The sequence below is a fragment of the Octodon degus genome, unplaced genomic scaffold (assembly GCF_000260255.1).
Source record: "Octodon degus isolate 3935 unplaced genomic scaffold, OctDeg1.0 scaffold00084, whole genome shotgun sequence".
NCBI lineage: Eukaryota > Metazoa > Chordata > Mammalia > Rodentia > Octodontidae > Octodon > Octodon degus.
In genome coordinates this window covers 7929973-7949972 of record NW_004524660.1, presented here as the reverse complement: position 1 = coordinate 7949972, position 20000 = coordinate 7929973, and the positions used below count along the sequence as shown (strand labels likewise).

At 40.7% G+C, this 20000-nt stretch overlaps 1 protein-coding gene across 3 annotated transcripts in view; it reads left to right on the top strand.

The window, feature by feature from the left end:
• LOC101586149 (alpha-amylase 1-like) overlaps nucleotides 1-20000 on the top strand; it is a 23037-nt gene that overhangs the window by 117 nt on the left and 2920 nt on the right. Inside the window, exons 1-8 of one of the 3 annotated variants that reach the window (XM_023721731.1) lie at nucleotides 1-17; nucleotides 11781-11994; nucleotides 12330-12476; nucleotides 13473-13670; nucleotides 14304-14534; nucleotides 15411-15544; nucleotides 16803-16925; nucleotides 17016-17115. The exon at nucleotides 1-17 is cut by the window's left edge and continues 117 nt beyond it. In XM_023721731.1, coding sequence (XP_023577499.1) covers nucleotides 11827-11994; nucleotides 12330-12476; nucleotides 13473-13670; nucleotides 14304-14534; nucleotides 15411-15544; nucleotides 16803-16925; nucleotides 17016-17115 — 1101 coding nt within the window. In that variant the 5' untranslated portion in view covers nucleotides 1-17; nucleotides 11781-11826. Of the gene's footprint in view, nucleotides 18-126; nucleotides 216-722; nucleotides 743-11780; nucleotides 11995-12329; nucleotides 12477-13472; nucleotides 13671-14303; nucleotides 14535-15410; nucleotides 15545-16802; nucleotides 16926-17015; nucleotides 17116-20000 lie in introns of those variants that run through there. The other 2 variants (XM_004636968.3, XM_023721732.1) reach the window with 2 other exon arrangements.

The window sequence follows — 20000 nt, the reverse complement described above, 5'->3', positions numbered from 1 at the left end:
TTTCAAGGGTCCATATGGTTAAGTGTTCATTATTTTTGGATTTTGTTTGTCCTGAAACAAGAAGCCTCTGTCATATGATTTGATGCAGCCCGGAGTTTCACAATCTGGTTTTGTTGACAGCACAGGTTTCAGTGTCCAGCAGCACAAAATGTACTATTTATGTTGGAAAGTGATGCGGCCTTGGCTTCAAATGCTTCTCTTATTTTAGAGTTCTGGTAAGCAAACTTAATTATCTTTCTCTGACCTTCAAAGTGACTTTGGTTAAATTTAGTTTCCTTTTAATTTCATTGGACGAGAAGGCGGGTGGAGGAGAGCTGCTGAATGGTTTACTGTACTAAGAAAATCATATGTAAGCCAATGTAAAAGTGAGATGAATGGCTGTTTTTCCAGTATAAGCCATCTCTAATTTTACAACACAATAATGTTGTTCCCTAGTGATTTAGAATATTAAAAACTGAAAAAGTTGAAGTTTACTTGGAGATAAACGTAAGTGATAAAACAGCATTCTCCCATGTGACAGTAAAGTGTTTCCATTCCAATTTAATATGTTTATTTTCAAGTACTTACTATAAAGATACTTAAATATGAGACCTCCAGGCTAATAACTATAAGTGATAAAAGGCAAAACTTGGCCTTTTTAGATCAGTGTTGATTAATTTCTGTGTTAATAACCTCTCAAGCTGGCAAAAGTGTGAGGCAGCTTCCATGGAGAGAAAGAACTGTGCAGTTCATATCTCTATAGGTAGGTAGGAAGCTCTGTAAAGAGATACAAGTTTCTGGACCTTTACTATCTTTTGCTTAACACTTTATTAGAGCTTGTTCAGTCTATACTAGGCTAGCTTTAGTGTGATTTAAGCAGAGTTTAAGCTAAACTACTCAACTTGTCATTAAAATTCAATATGCTGAGAGAAATCCTTAATTTACACTAGAGTCTTCCCCTATAAGTTTTTCTTTTTTCTTTTTTTTTTTTTTTTTTTTGTGGTACCAGGAATCAAACTTGGCACTTTGCACTTGCCAAGCAGATGCTTATGTTGTTGAGCTACAACCCCAGCCCTATAATGTATTTATGCTGTAGACATCAAAGAAAAGAATGAATACTTCATATAATATTAATTGAAAAAAGTACTTTTGACAACATTCAGGGTAATTTTGAGTTAGATTTTTTATTAACATTAGATATTATTTTACATTTGTTTTGCATATTATTTGAACTGTACATATTAATGAGGTATGGTATAACAATTTGATATACATATACAGTATATAATGAGCACATCAAATTAGCATTTCAATTTCTTCAAAGATTTTTTTCTTATCACGGAATAATTATCTATATTTATGGGATGACTAGTTTATAATAACCCAAGAAAATTCCAAATATAATGTTATAACAGAGAGATGGCAATATTAAGGGCCCTATTTTCATCAATACACATTATATACATATGTTGAAATATCACTGTATGCCATAAATATTAGCTCTGCTTTACTGATACTTCAAATATGAATGACACTCAAGGAATATCCCTTGAATCTTAGAAAGTAATCACATTCCCATGTCATTGTGTTTCTGTGTGTGTGTGTGTGTGTGTATGTGTGTGTGTTCATATTCAAGGTGGGGGGGACTCCAGCCCGAGCCACATACAAATTAAACACTTGTTCTACCAGTGGGCCTTATTATTTCACATTTATGAAGGAATTTCAAAATTACTTCATTTTTCACATTATAAAAGCTGAAAGGCTTTAGAATAAAGGGAAATTTTCCTTTTCTAGAACAGTGCAGGAGATAAAGACAACAACTTTGTAAAAACTGTGACAGTTTCTCTGAGGATAATTCTTTTCAGATAGTTATTTAAGGAAGTGGACACAAAAACTGTTTCAATTACATATTTTGTTTTGTTTTTTAACTCAAGGATGTTTTGAATATTTTACTTCACAAGATATAAAGATATTTTCGTTGTTTTAAGATTGACCTCTTTTGCAGGATCTATAACTTCAGATTGTTTGAGGTGTAAGTTAAGATTAAATGAGGGGGCCGGGGAGATGGCTCAGTGGGATAAGTGCTTCCCCGGCAAGCACAAGGGCCTGAGTTCAATCCCTGGTTCCGCAAAAAAAAAAAAAAAAGATTAAATGAGAAAAATGTATGACAATACCTGGCCCTTAGTAGGATCACATTAAATGCTGACATATCTACATCTATTTTGAGGTGCAAATAAAACTCTCCAAGTAATGTCTGTAAATTATTTCATAATATTTATTTTAATAATGTTCTAGATAAATGCACTGTGAAAAAATGGTGATTTGTTATTAAAAGAACAGCTCAGAGTTAACTGATTATGCAATGATGAAAGTAGATTTCAAAACCAACAGGAACCCATAAACCCTGGAGACAGGGATTGCATTAAATCTGTACAGCAGTATGGGACTATGGTCATCTTCACAATGTTGGTTCTTCCTATCCAGGAGCATGGAATATTTTTCCACTTTCTGAAATCCTCTACTATCTCTTTTTTAAGAGTACTGTAATTTTCCTTGAAAAGATCTTTGACTTCTTTAGTAAGATTAATTCCAAGGTATTTCGTTTTCCTCGGTGCTATTATAAAAGGTATTGTTTCTATAATTTCCCTCTCAGTGTGTTTGTTATCTGTGTAGAAGAATGCTATTGACTTTTGGGTATTGATTTTATAACCTGCTATGCTACTGAATTTCTGTATTAATTCTAGTAGTTTCTTGGTGGAGTTTTTTGGGTCTTCCAAGTAAAGTATCATGTCATGTGCAAATAATGATAATTTAACTTCTTCTTTGCCTATTTTTATTCCTTTTATTTCTTTCTCTTGTCTAATGGCTGTAGCTAATGATTCCAGAACTATATTGAATACGAGTGGTGAGAGAGGACATCCTTGTCTTGTACCAGATGTAAGAGTAAAAGATTTCAGTTTTTCCCCATTTAGGATTATGTTAGCCATTGGGTTTTCATAAATGGATTTTACCAGACTGAAGTAGAGGCCATCTATTCCAATTTTCTGTAGGACTTTGAACATGAATGAGTGTTGGACTTTGTCAAAAGCCTTTTCTGCATCAATTGAGATGATCATGTGGTTTTTCGTTTTCGCTCTATTGATATAGTGTATTAGAAGAACTTGTACTGTTAATGTCATGTAACTCAGTAGTGTCCCAAATTTTCTGATCAAGGTGATTATGGGGCCAAAGAGGAAAGTGATCAATGATGTAGAGTTGCCTAAGGAGAGTCACATGGAGTGAAAACATTCTCTCAGGCTTTCACAGAGAGCACATTGGCTAAGCAATGGCCGTGACTCATCCACATGGCTGACACTGACAAAGGATCTACAATCTGAGGTACAGGATCTCAGGATAAATCCTGAAGGGATTTGACTGACCTTATCAGACCCAAAAGCTACAATTCTTGTTGCATAGGTCTTGCTTTGTCTTGGTCTTAACCATCCAGCAGAAAAGTATAAAAACGAAGTATAAGAAGTAAAGCCATGGTGTTATGTTGAGCTGTAGGGGACTCAGGTCAAAAATTTCTGACACTGCAAGTCAAGAGGAAGACCCAATACTATCATGGACTATTGGACTCTTTTAGAATATTTTGCTGAGTTAACACACCTATAATATTCAAATGACAGAACTAAACAAAAAAGGGGATACAGATGAATGTCCATTTTGTATCTGTGTATTCAAAATGGCTAGGATAGATATATAGTTACATTCTCTTAATGAATAGAGGATTTGTTCTAATAGTGTTTGTAAGTAGGATATCATGCCTGCATCTTGTACAACAAATAACCACTAGGAAGAGCATATGCAATGTGTTAATTACTGAAACTGTCCTACCAATTTGATTTGAAACTGTCTCATTGCTATTTGTTTCTCAAAATTATGAAAATAAAAAACAAACACAAAACAAAACCCTGGAGAGAGGCCCAGTGGGGGGACAGAGACAGAGACCCAGAAGGGAGAGGGAGGCGGAGCCGCAGGGAGGGGAGGGGAGGGGAGCCTCCTGAGCCCGCTCTGCACATGTGGTTCACGTTCCCATCACACCACTCCTGTTCTGCTTTTAATTCATAGCCCTATCCAGTCGCTCTGCTGTATTCCTTACAAAATTGCCTTCTCAGTTTGTTTTGGAAACTTGTCTCTGATAATGAAATACCTCTTTATCTTCTCCTTCCCACTCCTGTTCAAGACGCAGCAGCTCCGAGGAGTCTGCCCCGTTCTCCCCCACCTGATGTTTATGGCTCTGCTGTGTGTTGCTTATTGTTAGAAAACAGTGCCCCGGGGGCGGGGCGCACTGGGATGGAACTGAGACCTGACAGACGTGGTGCTCGCTGTAATCTCAGCTCTGGGAGTCTGAGCACAGGCGGATCACCGCGAGTCCGATCTGTGCAGCGAGGCCCTGTAGACCCTGCCCCAAGTACACAAAATAAATAAATGCACACACACCACCCTGATGTTCTCCGCCCCTCGCTGCATTTCCACATTGGATGACTCTGCTCTCTGCTAAGAATGTTTCTTACCTGTGTTCATTAAAATCAGCCTTATTCTTCAGTGTCATCTTTCCATTCTCACATGTCAAAAATGACCTTTGGGTCAGTAAGGCACTAAAGCACTTCATAATTCTCCTAAACACTCATCAAACCCTTCATTTTATTATTTTTTTCTGCATTTGATGTGTCCTTTTCCTGACCCAGGGGAATCTCTAGAGCAACGGTAAAAGAGTACAACATAAAATATGTTTGGAATGTAACATTTTTAATGACCATTTTTAAAGAAGCAAAAATAAATTGTGGAAATTAATGGTAATAGTTAATAATAAATTTTATTCAGCATAATAGCTGCTCCACTGTTATCATTTCAACACATAAACAACATTATCAATTTTTACATTGCAACTTTACACAAATTCTGAAATTTGGAGTGTACATTCTACACTTATATGACATTTCTTTCTGACCAGCAGAACTTCTTCTCAGTGACCGGTTCATGCTAGTGGCTACATTTGGGATGTCATAATTGTATAATCCTTCGAGCACAGGTGGGTAACACAGAGAAGTGTTATTTGTACTTGTCCACAGTGTCTACTCTCATCACCTACCACGTGACCCTGAACTTTGCTCAGTTTCTGTGGCCCTTAGCTTTTCATAGATACTTTTTTGCAAGATTAAAGTGGAATGCATCACAGTTTCTGGCATAGATTTCATTCATTTTTTAAAAATGAAGACATAATCCATGTTATGCCAATGTCCTGCAAAGTGTATAATACTTAGTTTGTAAGTTTATAGTCATTTACTGAGCTCTTATGACATATTAATCATAGTTAAGGTCGAGGAATAGCAGAGCTGAAGTCTACCTACAAGAAGTTTGATTCACTATGGTAAACATGTAAATCATTATACCATATTTGCATATCAATAAAATGTTTTAATAATGCCCTAAAACCAAAAAGCTTTCAGAGTAGGAAAGATTTTTTTTTTAAATGTATTTGGTATAGGGTCTCACTACGCAGCTCGGACTTATGGTGATCCTCCAGTCTCAGCCACCCCATTGCTGGGATTATAGGTATACCCCACCATGCTTTGACTCTATCGCCAGCTCAGTGTGCCTGGGTGGGTGGGGCTGGTGTGGTCTGTGGTGCTGGGAATCGAACCCCAGTCACTGCACTTTTCTAAGCAGGTGCTGAGTCTGCTGAGCTATCTTGTTGACCCTAGTGTAAAAAGTTATTATTTATGCGTGAGAATGTAAAGGCAGGATGCATAAAGCGCTTTTTCCACTCAGTGCACATCTCATCTACAAGGACTGTAAAAAGGATCATGGAAGAAGAAATCAATCGGAATTTTGTGAATCCACAGAACTGGTAAAAAGCAGGGGCAATTTCCTGTTTTACAGCGGATAGTGTGTCTGCGGTCAGCAGGCAGAAGGATCAAAGAGAAGTGTCACGATGGTTGGAGGACAGGTGGGTCCCGCTCACCCTTGATGCCTGCCCTCCAGTTGCTACTCATCTTATAAATTATATCACCAAGGCATGTCTGTATTTTTATTATTTTTTCTTATTCCTCAGCTCTAGTCTACCTACAAACATACTGTTACTCCACCTTTGAAACAATTTGTTTTTAAAAAGAAGTGAAATTTATTAGTGTAGCGTAGATATCCATAATGACCACAGGGAATGTGTACCTGTACATGATATAGTTTGATTTCTCTTTTTTCCAGTCCTTTCTTTCCCTTCAAACCCTCTTCTCTAGTTATAAAACTTTGTCTCCATCTATCCTTTTAAAATCACCTTTCCTTTCCCTCCTTCTCTTCCACCTTCCCCCTTCCTCATTACTGTTTCCTCAAGCCCAGTTTCTTCCTAGTTTTCGTCTTGCATTATACAATTTCATTCTTACTCTTTCAGTTTCTCACTCCAGGGACAAAATGTGGTGTTCACACCTGTGGGTCCAGCGTATTTCCCATAAGAGTATGGCCTCAAGTGCATCCATTCACATGGAAATTCCTCAAATTTACCCTTCATTTACGGCTGAGTAGTTCTCTATTATATGGAAAACCTCACATCTTTTTTATCCGTTCCTCATTTGGGTTGCTTCCAAGATTTAGCTGTTACAAACTGTGTTGCTATGAACATGGGTGTGGATATATTGAAGGGGTATGATGTTTTTAATTCTGAGAAAATACTCAGAAGGGGAATGGCAAGTTCAAATGGGGCCTCTAGCCCTAGGTTTTTAGTTCTTCCTTCCTTCCTTCCTTCATTTGTTTGTTCCTTCCTTTCTTCCTTCCTTCCTTCCTTCCTTCCTTCCTTCCTTCCTTCCTTCCTTGCTTGCTTCTGTGCTTTCTTTTTCTGTACCAGGGAAGGAACTCAGGACCTTCCACCTGCTTATTTATGCTGCTGAGCCATCTCCCTGGCAGTTCCTTGCTTTCTTTTAGGAATGTCCTCTGTCTCTTGCACAGCAGCAGCCCCAGTCTGCAGTCCCCCCAGTCTGCAGTCCCATCAGCAGCGCAGAAGGGTCCTTTCTCCACACTGCCCCTCCAGCAGGTGCCATCAGCTGACCTGATGACAGCCAGTAGGTCTGCCTCTTCCCTAGGCCATGCCAGCCACCTCTTTCCTAAATCACTAAAAAGAGTCCTTGACCTGATTCACTTTGCCTACTCTTAAGTTCCTGGGTCCTGTCTTTTCAGGGAAAGGATGACTTTCTTTTAAAGCATGCCACAGCTTTCGTTCCCCTTCTTACAGCATTAGTGGCTCTCTCTGCCCAGTCTGCCAGGCCCTGCAGGGCCTGACCTGCCTCTTTGGCCTCAACTCATTTGCCTTCCTAGTATCATGCATGCTTTAGCCTATCTGAAGCTTAAGCATTTCAACTGTGGGCTTTTGAGAACTACAGCAGCCACTCTGCCTACCCTCCTACTCTTCAGTTATGTGGGTAAAGGGCTGGTTGACCCCAGGAGCAGGTTCACTGGGAGAGGCAGGATATGGGAACTGCAGCATCTCCCAGAATAAACTAAGTGAACACTGAACCATATCTTTCATAAGGAAGAAGTTTCTTGTGAAAATATTACACTCAAGACCTGTGGAATATTACCGGGCCCTGCCCAACCCCAGGAAGTCAATAATACTGAGCCTTTTTCACCGTCAACAGGCAGGCCTGCATTTTAGAGCAGAGCTGCCCCACATTTCTGCCTACAGGCTTGTACTCTTTGGCTTGGTTGTCGCCAGGCCTGAAGATCCGAGTCCAGCATCACAGCAACGCTGCCAGGCAGTGTGACTCGAGTTCAGGTGAGACCTGTGGGCTTTGGGGCTTTGACCAGGTGCACAGGTGGTGACCACAGCTGCCCAGGCCTTCCCTGTGCAGAGCGCTGCCCTGCCATCCATGTTGCCCTCGCTGCTCCTGACCTGCTGACCGTGCTCCCTGTCCTCCTCCTTTCTTCCTGCTTCTACTATTTCCTCTGTCTGTCTGCCTTATGCCCTTCACCTTCCCAGGCAGGACATAACCGAGTCTTCCTACTCAGCACAGCCAGTGGGGAGTTCCCAGGCGGCAGTCAGGGGCAGGTTGAAGGCACCCAGGACCTGCGGCTTTGTTTAGACTCTTAGTGACATGTGAGCCGCTGGTTTGCTTTGCAAAAGAAAACGAGGGAGTTTTTTTCTTTCTCTCCTTTCTCCTCTCCAGTGTTCATTTCTTGTTTCACTTGGAGCACCAGCAAGCCCTTGTGAAAGGGACCTTCATGGTGACACCCACAGTAGTCAGGGTTCAGGCACACCTCTGAAGACAGGGTCTGGGATCAACCTGGGTCGGAGGCTGCTAACCCTTTAGAGGTCCTCACTGGTGGGCCTCGTGGGAGGTTCTCATACCTTCTGCCACCTGGAAGGGCCCAAGCTCCCTCACCGACTGGGGTTTGTTCCTCTGTCCTTCCTCTGTTCTCCGTGCCCACTCTAGCTTCCATTGGGTCTCTCCACCTGGCGTCCTTGTTTGTGTCCCACAGTCCCTCATTGCTGTGTTCCGAGTGGTGCTGTTGCCCATGTGGACGAGAAGCTGCTCTACGTGACTGTCCCTGGTAATGGCCCACATTCTGAGACTTGTGTTTTCTGTGCCAGCCCCTGGTGGTAGAGTGTAGTCCCGGGAGGGAAGGAGGTGCTCTCATCGAAAGGAAGCTCTTGCTCAGCCCTGTGGCTTTAATCCTCCGTTGACTGGCGTGTCTAACTTAGATGTCAGCAACGCCAAAGCAGCTCTTACACTGCAGTTACACAGTAACACAAAGAGGATGCTAGCTGGGTTCTTTCTCTACTGTCTTTTCTAAAATGTAAAACAAACCAAACAAAAATAAATGGGCCAGGGCGATAGCTAGCACAGCAGCATAAGCTCAATTCCCAGTACCAAATAAATTAAAAGAAAGAAAGAAAAAAAGAAAAGAAAAGAAAGGGACAGGCAGATAGCTCAGTGTGAGAAGCTGGGCTCAATCCTGAGTACCATCAAAAAGAAAATCTTGAAGTCTATCTGGTCTTAAGTTGTAGTGTGCTACATTTACATACCTGTTTCATGTGTTTTCAAAACAAAATTCCCCAAAAAGTTTTATTTAAATGTGTTTACAGATGATCGAGTGCTGAAGTGAGGCTCTGGATTACTTTGGTTTTCATATTTGGGTGAATCACAAATCTGTTAACTTAATTTCTAAGATAAAGTCAAGCTGCCTTTAACCTTGCTAGCATATAGTTTTGTTTCAGTTGCTAGCCTACCATAATAGATATCTTTATTAAAAATGTAAGTAGCAAGTCAGGCTTGGAGACTCACACCTGAAACCCTAACACTCTGGGAAGCTGAGGCAGGAAGAACACTGCATATTCAAGTCTAGCTTGGATGACTTAGTAAACTTTGCAAGACCATGAATCAAAAAATAAAAAATAGCTGGGGATGTAGCTCTGTAAGAAGTCCGTGGGTTCAATACTGACTGTCATTAGAAAGAACCCAAACAAACAGAACCATGTATGGCCAAGGCCCATTGCTTGCTTGCTTGCTTGCTTGATTTCCTTCTTTCTTTGTTTTGTATTGTTTTTCAGTCTCCCCAGCACTAGGATTACAGACATATGCCACTACTCCCGGACTCTGTGGCTGGCTCAGAGAGTGGCACGGCATGTGGTGCCAGGGATCGAACCGCCGTCCTGAGCTTGCCTAAGCTTGCCTAAACAGGCCCTGTAGCCCACTGAGCTATCTCGCCGGCCCCCACTTTCTGTGTTTCAAGTATAACAACTATCAGAACATTATTTAGCAAGGAGGTAGATTAAAGTGTTAACTGTAATTGCCTGATAGCTTTGGCTTTTGTGGGTAATATAAAAACAAGTATTAAAAGAGTTAAATAGATATAACTGGAATAAATGTTTAAAATTTTACAATGTAAAGTGACTGGTAAGTAATTCTAATTAATATAGACAGTTCTACAAATAAAAATTATTAAAATTAAGTTAAGGATATCTAGTCTTATCAAGAAAGAGGAGTAATTTGTATAAAATCTGGAATTTTGTAAAAATTGTTTCAAATTGCAAATTTAAAAAATGTTAATGCAAAATGAAACCAATAAATAAAAATTGGTATAAGAAACTTATGGCTTTAGAGATATAGATTCTGGTAAGCAGAGGTGATTTGTGGCAAGTTTATGCTAAATGCTACCTAATCTTGCCTGGACTCTAACACCTTGGGGCCTTTATTAACTAGTATTCTCCATCTAATTCTTGGCCCCTGACTTGTTTGATAGCCTTGTAAACTTTATGCCTTCCAAACTTCAGTGATTCCAAGTCAAACTGGCATCCCTGTGGGCATGCCAGCCCATCCGGTGGTCAGTGCTCCCAGTGCTGTGCTCTCAAACGAAACGAGGAGGCCCTCTTACACCTGCACGGCTGGCTGGCTCCGTGTCCCTGTATGAGCGGAAAGCGGGTATGAGAAGGTATCTCTTAGCATAAAGCACTAAGCGCTCGCTTTGGCAAGCTCAGGGACTAGGGTTTGCCCTTGGGTCCACATGCCACCCTGGCCCCAACCCGTGGCACAGTGAGCTGGCAACTGATTCCGGTGTGGTGGTGCACACCTGCAATCCCAGTGCTGGGGAGGCTGAGACAGGAGGATCACTACGAGTCGGAGCTGCTTAGTGAGACCCTGTGCCAAGCACAAAAAACGAAAAGAAAAAACCCAAACGAGTACCTTTGCCTATTTTTTCTTAAGAATATAAACGATAAAATCTTTCAGAGGGAAATAGGAGACAGGGGCCACCACGTAGACCAAGCTCAGCTACCTTCCTAGGGCTCTGGCGCAGGTCCTGTGACCACGTTAGAGGACGCGTGCATGTCTTCCCGCCCTGCTCAAGAGCGATACAGACCAGAGGAGCCGCAGGACACGGTGCACTCCAAGGTCGGTCGGCGCAATGCGTGACCACTGGTTACAGCTTTTCCAAGGAAGTAATTCCTTGTGGAAACATCACACCCATAATCAGTGGAAAGTACTGATTTTGTCCAGGCCTAGAGACCCAGGGAGAGCCTTGGCCTGCTTTGCTAGCAGGCCAGCCCGATTTGTGGGTCAGCTCTGCCGTTTCCCCTTGAGGTGCCCGGTCACCCCACATGAAGCCTTGCCTGAGCGCTGACACTGCTTGGCCCGCGTCCACTTCTGCTCTCGTTGGGCCGCAGGCTCCGTGTCCTGCGTCATTTCTGTTGCTATTGCTCTGGTCCCTTGCACACTCTCTGTTCTTTGTACTAGAAGTTTCCTGCTCTTGGAACAGGAAACTAATGTCGTGGCTATACACTGAACACCATCATCCTCAGTCCTTATGGAAGAGAAGCTACTTCACTCAATATGTGTCCAGTGATGGATAAAGATTTTACTGCATAAATTTAATAAGAGGAAAAAAAATAACTGAATTGAGTATTCTATCTTCCTTTCTAAATGGAACTATCCAAATATTTGCAGATAGATATTTAAAACAGTGTTTTGAATATGAATTCAGCTGGCACCAACTGTAATTTTCTTTGTATTATAAGGACTCAGAAATAAGATCAAATGCTAATTAAGCAATTCACATATAAAGAGTTTTAATATACAAGTAATGTCACGTATTTGAAAAGATGAATTTTTTTTTCAAGAAGAAAAATCACAAAGTTTTAAAAGACCATTTAAATTCCTTTCCTGGGTGAATTGTATTCACCTGCTGAGTGAGTATTATGGATGATAAACACTTGATAGTCTAAATTTATACTGATATTACATTTTACATTGTAAAATGTGTTTTTTTTTCAGGAATATAAACAATTTCTAGAAAGAGCCCTGACCCCTTCACAGCACCATGAGGCTCCTGCTGCTGCTGTCGGCCATCGGGCTGTGCTGGGCTCAGTACGACCCACACACACAGTATGGCCGCACCTCCATCGTGCACCTGTTCGAGTGGCGCTGGGCGGACATCGCCCTGGAGTGCGAGCGCTACTTAGCTCCGAGGGGCTTCGGGGGCGTGCAGGTGGGTGTTAATTGTAGCATAAATGTCATCATTTACTGTGCTTATAGAAAATGGCATTTTTAGTTTCAGTAATATAGAGCATTTGATTCTCTTACAATTTTCTAAAAGCAATTTTCTGAGGAAAAAAATTAAGAATTGTTGACAACTTTTTTTTTTGTCTCAGGCTATGAGCAGAACATCTCTAATAAGCTCTTAGTAGTTTCAAGTGATAAAACAAAATGTAGTTGTATATTCAAAACTAAGAAATAATTTAGAAAGTTCATTAGTTTTCTAAAGAATCTAGGGCCATAACATAAAACATCTTTGGAAACTTGTTATGGTTGCTTTACTTGCAGGTTTCTCCACCCAATGAAAACATTGTCGTCACCAACCCTTTCAGACCCTGGTGGGAGAGATATCAGCCGATTAGCTACAAAATCTGCTCAAGATCTGGAAATGAAGATGAGTTCAGGAACATGGTGACTAGGTGCAACAATGTTGGGGTAAGGGAATGCAAATGTCCCTTGAACTGTTATGTAGGAAGATTTCTTCTCTCCCTTGTACTGTTTTGAAGGGAAAGTTATTCACATTTTACTTTAAAATTTATTTCCTACTTTAGCTTAGCTTAAAACCAATAATTATTTTCTCTTCAACAGCTGTAAATGCCTGTACAGATACCATTTTTTCTACTAAAGATGAGACAATGTTTAAGAAGAGTTTATAAAACAAGAATTTTCTGTGGTTAGAACTAGTATACATATCTCTTATCAACGCTTTTCTGGTTAGGAATTGAAAGTTATAGTGACAAAGTTACTGACATTTTTGTGATTTATGCATCCACATACGGTTCCTTGTTTTATTTTTCCAATGGTTCTGCTAATAAATAAATTTTACTCTTTCCAAATAGAGTCAACATTGCTGCTTTTTCATGGTGACTCACTGACATTTCAATAAAATTGACCCGTGTGGGTTTTTTGGTTTGTTTTTTTTTTTAGGACAGGGTCTACAGGATCTAGAGGGTCTACAGGATCTACAGGGTCTACAGGGTCTGATTCATAGTGATCCTCCTGTTTTCATCCTCCCAAGCACTGGGATTACAGGCACACACCACCACGCCCAGTCTCAGTCACCTACCTCAGCGTGCCCTGGGGTCGGGACCAGCATGGCTGGCCGGGGATCGAACCCCGGCCCTTCATCTGCCTAAGCAGACTTTTTAGTGTGCTGATCTATCTGGCCGGCCCTTCCATCCCGTTATAGTCACAGTGCTTTCTGGTTCTCCCAACTCACCAAGTATACAGACACTTGAGCCAGCAACCAGAAAGAATGCAGGTGTTTGCTTCACGTGGTTATTTTTTTTTTTTTTTTCCCACCATTGACTTGGTTTTGCAGGAAAATAAAGTTATGAAATCGCAAATAAATACTTTGAAGTTTTATTAATACGCAGTCATACTTTAGATTTCTACCTGAAGTTAAACTGAAACAGACCCCTTGCGTCTTAGGTGCGAATTTACGTGGACGCTGTGATTAACCACATGTGCGGCGTAGGCAACGGGGCCGGGACCAGCAGCACGTGCGGCAGCTACTACAACGCGCCAAACAGGGAGTTCCCGGCGGTCCCCTACTCTGGCTGGGACTTCAACGACGGCAAATGTAAGACCGGAAGCGGAGGCATCGAGAGCTACAGTGATGCTGAGCAGGTGACTTTAAAATGATAAAAATCTCAACTCTAAACTCTCCATGTCTTTGGCTACTTCCATGCACATTATTAAGTGCCATGTTAGGTGTTAGACTCCTCAGGAAAGCAGTTAGCAGCACTAGCTGCTTAAAACTAAATATTCAAGGGCTTTTTCCTAATCCCGTGGTGGAGATACACGTAAGTGATGGAGCACTAAAATCACAAGGGAAAGTGTGTGTGTGTGTGTGTGTGTGTGTGTGTGTGCATGGGGGGGGTTATTTCTAGCTTCCTAGCACTCAAAAATAAGTGAGAGTAAAGAAGAAAAATTTCTCCCACTCAATCAAATGACCTTTATTTCCTAGTATCCATTGTCTTTTTTTTTTTGGCCGCTCAGCCCTGCCCTGGGGTAGCGCTGGCAGCGCCTGTGCAGGCGCTTTAGGCCGCTGAGCTGTCTCGCTGTCCCTCCCTTATCTATGTGTGCACTAAAGATATTTCAAAAGTGCGTCCGCCGCAAGTGTTCACATTTCCACGTGCCTGGCGTCCGCTGGCAGGAAGGCGCCAAGTACATGCCTCCTGAGGCCTAAGCAATGGCCACACAACACACGGGTCCTCGGAGAGGAAGCCGTGGCTCAGGCCCCAAACGTTTACCCACCAGGTCAGGGACTGCCGCCTCTCCGGCCTTCTGGATCTCGCCCTGGGGAAGGACTACGTGCGCACCAAGATTGCTGACTACATGAACAGCCTCATCGACATGGGGGTGGCGGGGTTCAGGCTGGACGCTTCGAAGCACATGTGGCCCGGGGACATCAAGGCGATTCTGGACAAGCTGCACGATCTGAACACCAGCTGGTTCTCGGCGGGAAGCCGGCCTTTCATCTTCCAGGAGGTACAGCAGTCTATCTGTGCACACCCTGAGGGAGCATTCGGTTCATCAGAAAATAAACATTTTTAGTTATTTAAATGTGCCATCTTGGTAATTTAATGGTGAGTGATACAGATCAGTGTTTTTAATTCCTTTTAATCAAAGATAACAATGATAGCACAGCAATTTCTTTATCATTTTTTTATCACTTTATCTGTGGAAGTTTGGGGAGTTTATTATTTTGGGGAGTTATGGGCTGCATGCTTTGCTGTGACCTTCACTACCCTTCCAGAGGTGACGTGGAAGCCTGAACATTGTGGTTTTTGCTGTCTCAGACCTGAGCGTGGACCTGGGATCTACCACTCTTAGCTGTTCACATCTATCGCTGTTACTTGTGTGAATTCCTTTTTTCTTTTGGTGGAACTGGGGATTGAACTCAGACCCTTGCACTTGCCAGGGAAGCACTTATTCCTCTGAGCCATGTCCCCGGCCCACTTGTGTGAATTTCTGAGGAAGCTGGTTAGCCCTGCTGTGTGACAGCTCCTCACGCAAGGAAGTGGCTGCTGACGGTGCTGTTGCCTTGTTCCTTGAGTGAATGCCTGGATAATTATGAGGCACTGGAAACATCAATCAGATAGTAAATGCGTGTTAACATGAATTGTTATCATTGTATTTGTAAGGCCAGCTTTCTCACAGGACAAAAGATACCTTGCCATTAATTTTCTTTCAGTATTACAGCCTATACTTTATCAAAAGTAACAACAAAAAATCCTGATATGAGGAAAATCATGTGGAGTTTTTCAAATAGCATAACTCCTTTAGAGCTATGTTTGATAAGATACTAATTCATACATCAAGAAGCTATTATCTAAAATGGATTTTCCCCTGTGTTTCTACCAGGTGATTGATCTGGGTGGGGAAGCAATTAAAAGCAGCGAGTACTTTGGAAATGGCCGTGTGACCGAGTTCAAGTACGGCGCTAAGCTGGGCACCGTGATGCGCAGGTGGAACGGAGAGAAGATGGCCTACTTAAAGTAAGTGAAGGACCACTTTTTTTTGCATTTTCCTACAGATTCAATAATCATGTAACCCAGTATGATTAATCCTGTTAGATCCTTTTGCAAAAAATAACTATCAAGAAGCTAATTATTAAATATTAGTTCATCCTCCCAAGCGCTGGGATTACGGGCGCACACCATTATGCCCAGTCTCTTTCGCCATCTCATCGCGCCCTGGGGGCGGGGCCGGCACGGCAGGCTGGGATCAACTGCCTGGCCTCGTGTCTGCCTACCCAGGCACTTCAATCTGCTGAGTTATCTGGCCAGCCCTTTGTGAGTCCATGTTTTGAGCTGCTCAATTTGTCATAGCTAAACCTTAGAAGCAACCCAAATGCCCATCAACTGAGGAATGGATAAAAAAGATGTGGCATTTGCATACAATGGAATATCACCAGTCTATAAAAGTGATAAACTTGAGGCTTTTATAGATAAATGGACGCAGCTAGAGACCATACACATAGCGAAATGGGTTGTATTCACATGTGTAAACATCGTACTGTCATTCTAGTGTAAAAACCTGAAAGAAGAAATGAAACTGGAAAGGTGCAATAAAAATAAATGAATACTAGTTCACCAGACCCCAGAGAACCACATTTTATTTAGATTTTTCCAATCATAAGGAAATAGTAAAGAAACCCAAAACATCACCGAGAGACTTTAACTTGTGCAGGGTATGAGCCTTCAGGATTTGATTCTCAATCATTTCCCTATTTTCTGTTAAATCCAGTTTATTACTAAAAAACGACCCTACCATTAATAAAATACCTACAATGTGGCCTTTCTCTGGAATTTACCATTAATTAATTTGAAATATTAAAATACTTATGGCACAAAAGTACCGTAGTAAAGCCCTATTTTAATCCAGTGTACCGTATATGTCATGATATGAATGTTGACTTCTGAACACGCTTGCTATATACCGAAACCTGTAAATTCTAAAAGCAACTTTTCTGATGGGAAGAATATTACAACTGGAACATGAATAGAATATAATCACTCATACATATCTACAAACATGTAATTAACTTGTAGATTACATGTATACACATAGACATAACAATATATACATATAACCACATACAACTCTACATCTTACAAAATCTTATGAATAATAACTAAAGAATTCATCGGCGAGTGTTACATAGAAAGGTATGCTGATTAGGCGACTCTGCATCTCTTGGGAAAGAATCCATAGGGGTATACGCATATATATCTATGCATTCTTTTAATACAGGAACTGGGGAGAGGGCTGGGGCTTCATGCCTTCAGACAGAGCCCTTGTCTTCGTGGACAACCACGACAACCAGCGAGGTCACGGAGCTGGAGGGGCGTCGATCCTCACCTTCTGGGATGCTCGGTAGGAAGCACCGCTTTCCGCATATTTTACGTATTTTTTAATGAAGGGTAAAGTTATTCTCCTATTACAATACCATTTTGTACCTTCCAGGCTGTATAAAATGGCTGTGGGATTCATGCTGGCTCATCCTTATGGATTTACACGAGTGATGTCAAGCTACCAATGGCAAAGGTATTTTGAGAATGGAAAAGTAAGTTTTTGAGTTAAAGTATCTTTTTTCTTGAGAAAAAGCAGACAGTTGTATGTATATGTATATATGTATGTATTTATTTTTAAACAGGGTCTCACTGTGCAGCTCAGGCTGACCGGCTCACTTTGTAGCCCAGGCTAGTCTGGAACTCACAACAATCCTCCTGTAATCCCAGCAGGGGTGCGCCGCCTCGCCCAGCTCTAGGCCATTTGTCTAACGCCACACGATGTTGCTTTGCTTGATATTTGTTCACTGTTTATTTAATTGTAAGCCCCAAAGCAGACTCTGGTGGAAGCAGTGCAAAGGGTAGTACAAAGGGAAATTTAAGCACGTGCCATGCCGGCTCTGCCCCCGGGCACGCTGGGCGGCCACGGAATCCGTGTGTGGTGCTACATGCCAGGAATTGTGACACTGGAGAGGCTGAAAACAGGGGGTCACTGTGAATCTCAACTGTGGAGTGCGACCCTGTACCAAATATTTTTAAAAAAGTAAAATTTATGTTAAAGTAAAAATATTTTTCTGTTGAATGTAGAATTTATGTTAAATATTGTGAAAATATTTAGAAATATAGTAAATTCTATCTTTCATGAAGAAGAATAAGCAGAGCTTAAGAATAGGAGCAAGACATTGAGACTAAAATCTGTACTTTTCATAGTCACCTCATGGTGTTTATTTGGGGATTATATATGCTGACATTTATAAAGACCTTCCAACATTTTTTGCCCATCATATGAGAAAAATAGGTTTCTATTTTTTTAAAGTTATATGGAATAGAAATGAATGATTCAACTGAGCAGAAGTTACCTAGGGAAAATATGAGGAAGGAAATTTTGCATATCAAAAAATAGAAATTTTCAGAATATTCCATGAACAATAAGAATAATAAAAATATTTTAAGTATAGTAAAGATATCAGTATGAATAGCAATTTCCAAATGAACTGAGAAACAGGGTCATGAAGATTTGTTTGAAGCTAGAAGAACTTCATTTTATATTGAAAATTTAGAAGTACCATCATGTAAAACTTTTTAACAAAGGCAGATATTCCTTTCTCCTACATATCAGACAAATATATATCTAATTTTTTCCCTAGATTTACTTTAAGAAATTCTTTTTGCACAGCAAAAGAAATCATCAACAGAATAAAAAGACATCCCATAGAGTGGGAAAAATCGTTAGCCAGTTATCCGTTAGATCAAGGACATAAAAAGAATTAAAAAAAAAAAAGACCCCCATGTTTAAAGATCCAATCCAAAAATGGGTATCTGAGATAAATACACACTTTCTAGAGGAAGAAATGCAAAGGGAAAATAAATACAGAACAACTACTATGAAGACAACAATATGCAATGTTAATTATTGTAACTGTCCTAACCTATTTTGAAACTATCTCATTGCTATTTGTTTCTCAATAAAAATATTTATAAAATAAATAAATATATGAAAAAGGTAACATCACTGGTTATTGCAGAGATGCAAATTAAAACGATGCTAAGATTCCATCTCACCCAGAAGGAATGGCTGTTTTTAAGAAATCAACCAATAACAAATGCTGGAGGGGCTAGGGAGCCCTTCTCCACGCGTAGTGGGTGTGTACACTGGTGCAACCACTGTGGAAATCAGTGTGGAGATTCTTCAGAGCTAGGACTAGAGGACTCATTTGACCCAGCTACTCTCCTCTGGGTATTTTCCCAGAATTAAGAACATTATAGCACAGCGATACATCTGAATCCATGTTAATAACAGCACAGTTTATAATAACTAAGTCTTGGAAACCACCCAAATGCCCATCAGCTGAGGAAAGGCTAAACACAATGGGTTTTTAATGCAACTGAATACTACTCTGCCATAAAGAAGATAAGTTCAAGGCATTTTAGGTAAATGGATGCACCTGGAGACCATACTCTTAGATGAAACGAGTCGGACCCCAGTGTGTATACACTGCTTTATCTCCCTGGCATGGAAACTAAAAGAGGAAATAAGGTCCAAAGTGAACAGATGTTGTGAAACCAGAAGAAACTGTTCGAAAGGGAAGAGGAACTAGGGAGGGGGAACAGGAAAAGGAAGGATAGGAAAAGGGACAAATAATTAAGCTTTAAAAAAGGGACCCTTGTTCCTGCCTAGTGCCTTTGGTCTGTGCTGAGGCCTAATAGCTGGACCCAGCCCTACTTTTCTGCCAGTTGTGAAAATATTAACACAACTGACTGAAGATAAGCAATCAGAAATGCCGTTCTGTACTTTGAATGCTTCAGTAGCACTTGTGTTTCTTGTCAGACCCTGATGTAAAAGAAAATCTTCTTGAATTATTGAGATACTAATCTAAGTTGTAATATCATATAATACAAATAAATTCTCCTGTATCTGTAGGGTCTTTCATTTGTAAAGCAAAAACATGTTTGCAGACAAGATATTAAGTCTATCTTTATGTTTTCTATTAAATCCTTAAATCTGTGAAAAAATGGAAACAAAACTTTGTAAATAGAGAGGAGAAGAGGGTTGTAGGGAAGAGAAGGGATTGGGAAAAAAGAGGACCCAATATATATCACGTATGGGTACAAAATCCGATGAATATGATTTTATGCCAATGAACTTAATTAAAGAACATGTGACGCAGTCAAGAAATACATAAATTTAACATAGGCTAGGCTATCACTTCCAATGTCCTTAACATTTAAAACTCTGTGTAATCTATTTTGACAAGCCATAGATAGATATTTTGAGTTAACTGTACTACACAATTTTAAAGAGATTAGAATGTCAGAGTAATTTTAATACAAAAATTTTCAATGTGCCTACCATAGTTACTAAGTTTTCGGCATGGTTATGCATTATGTCAAGAAAATAAAATCCTAGGAGAGAGGGAGAGGGAGAGGGAGAGGGAGAGGG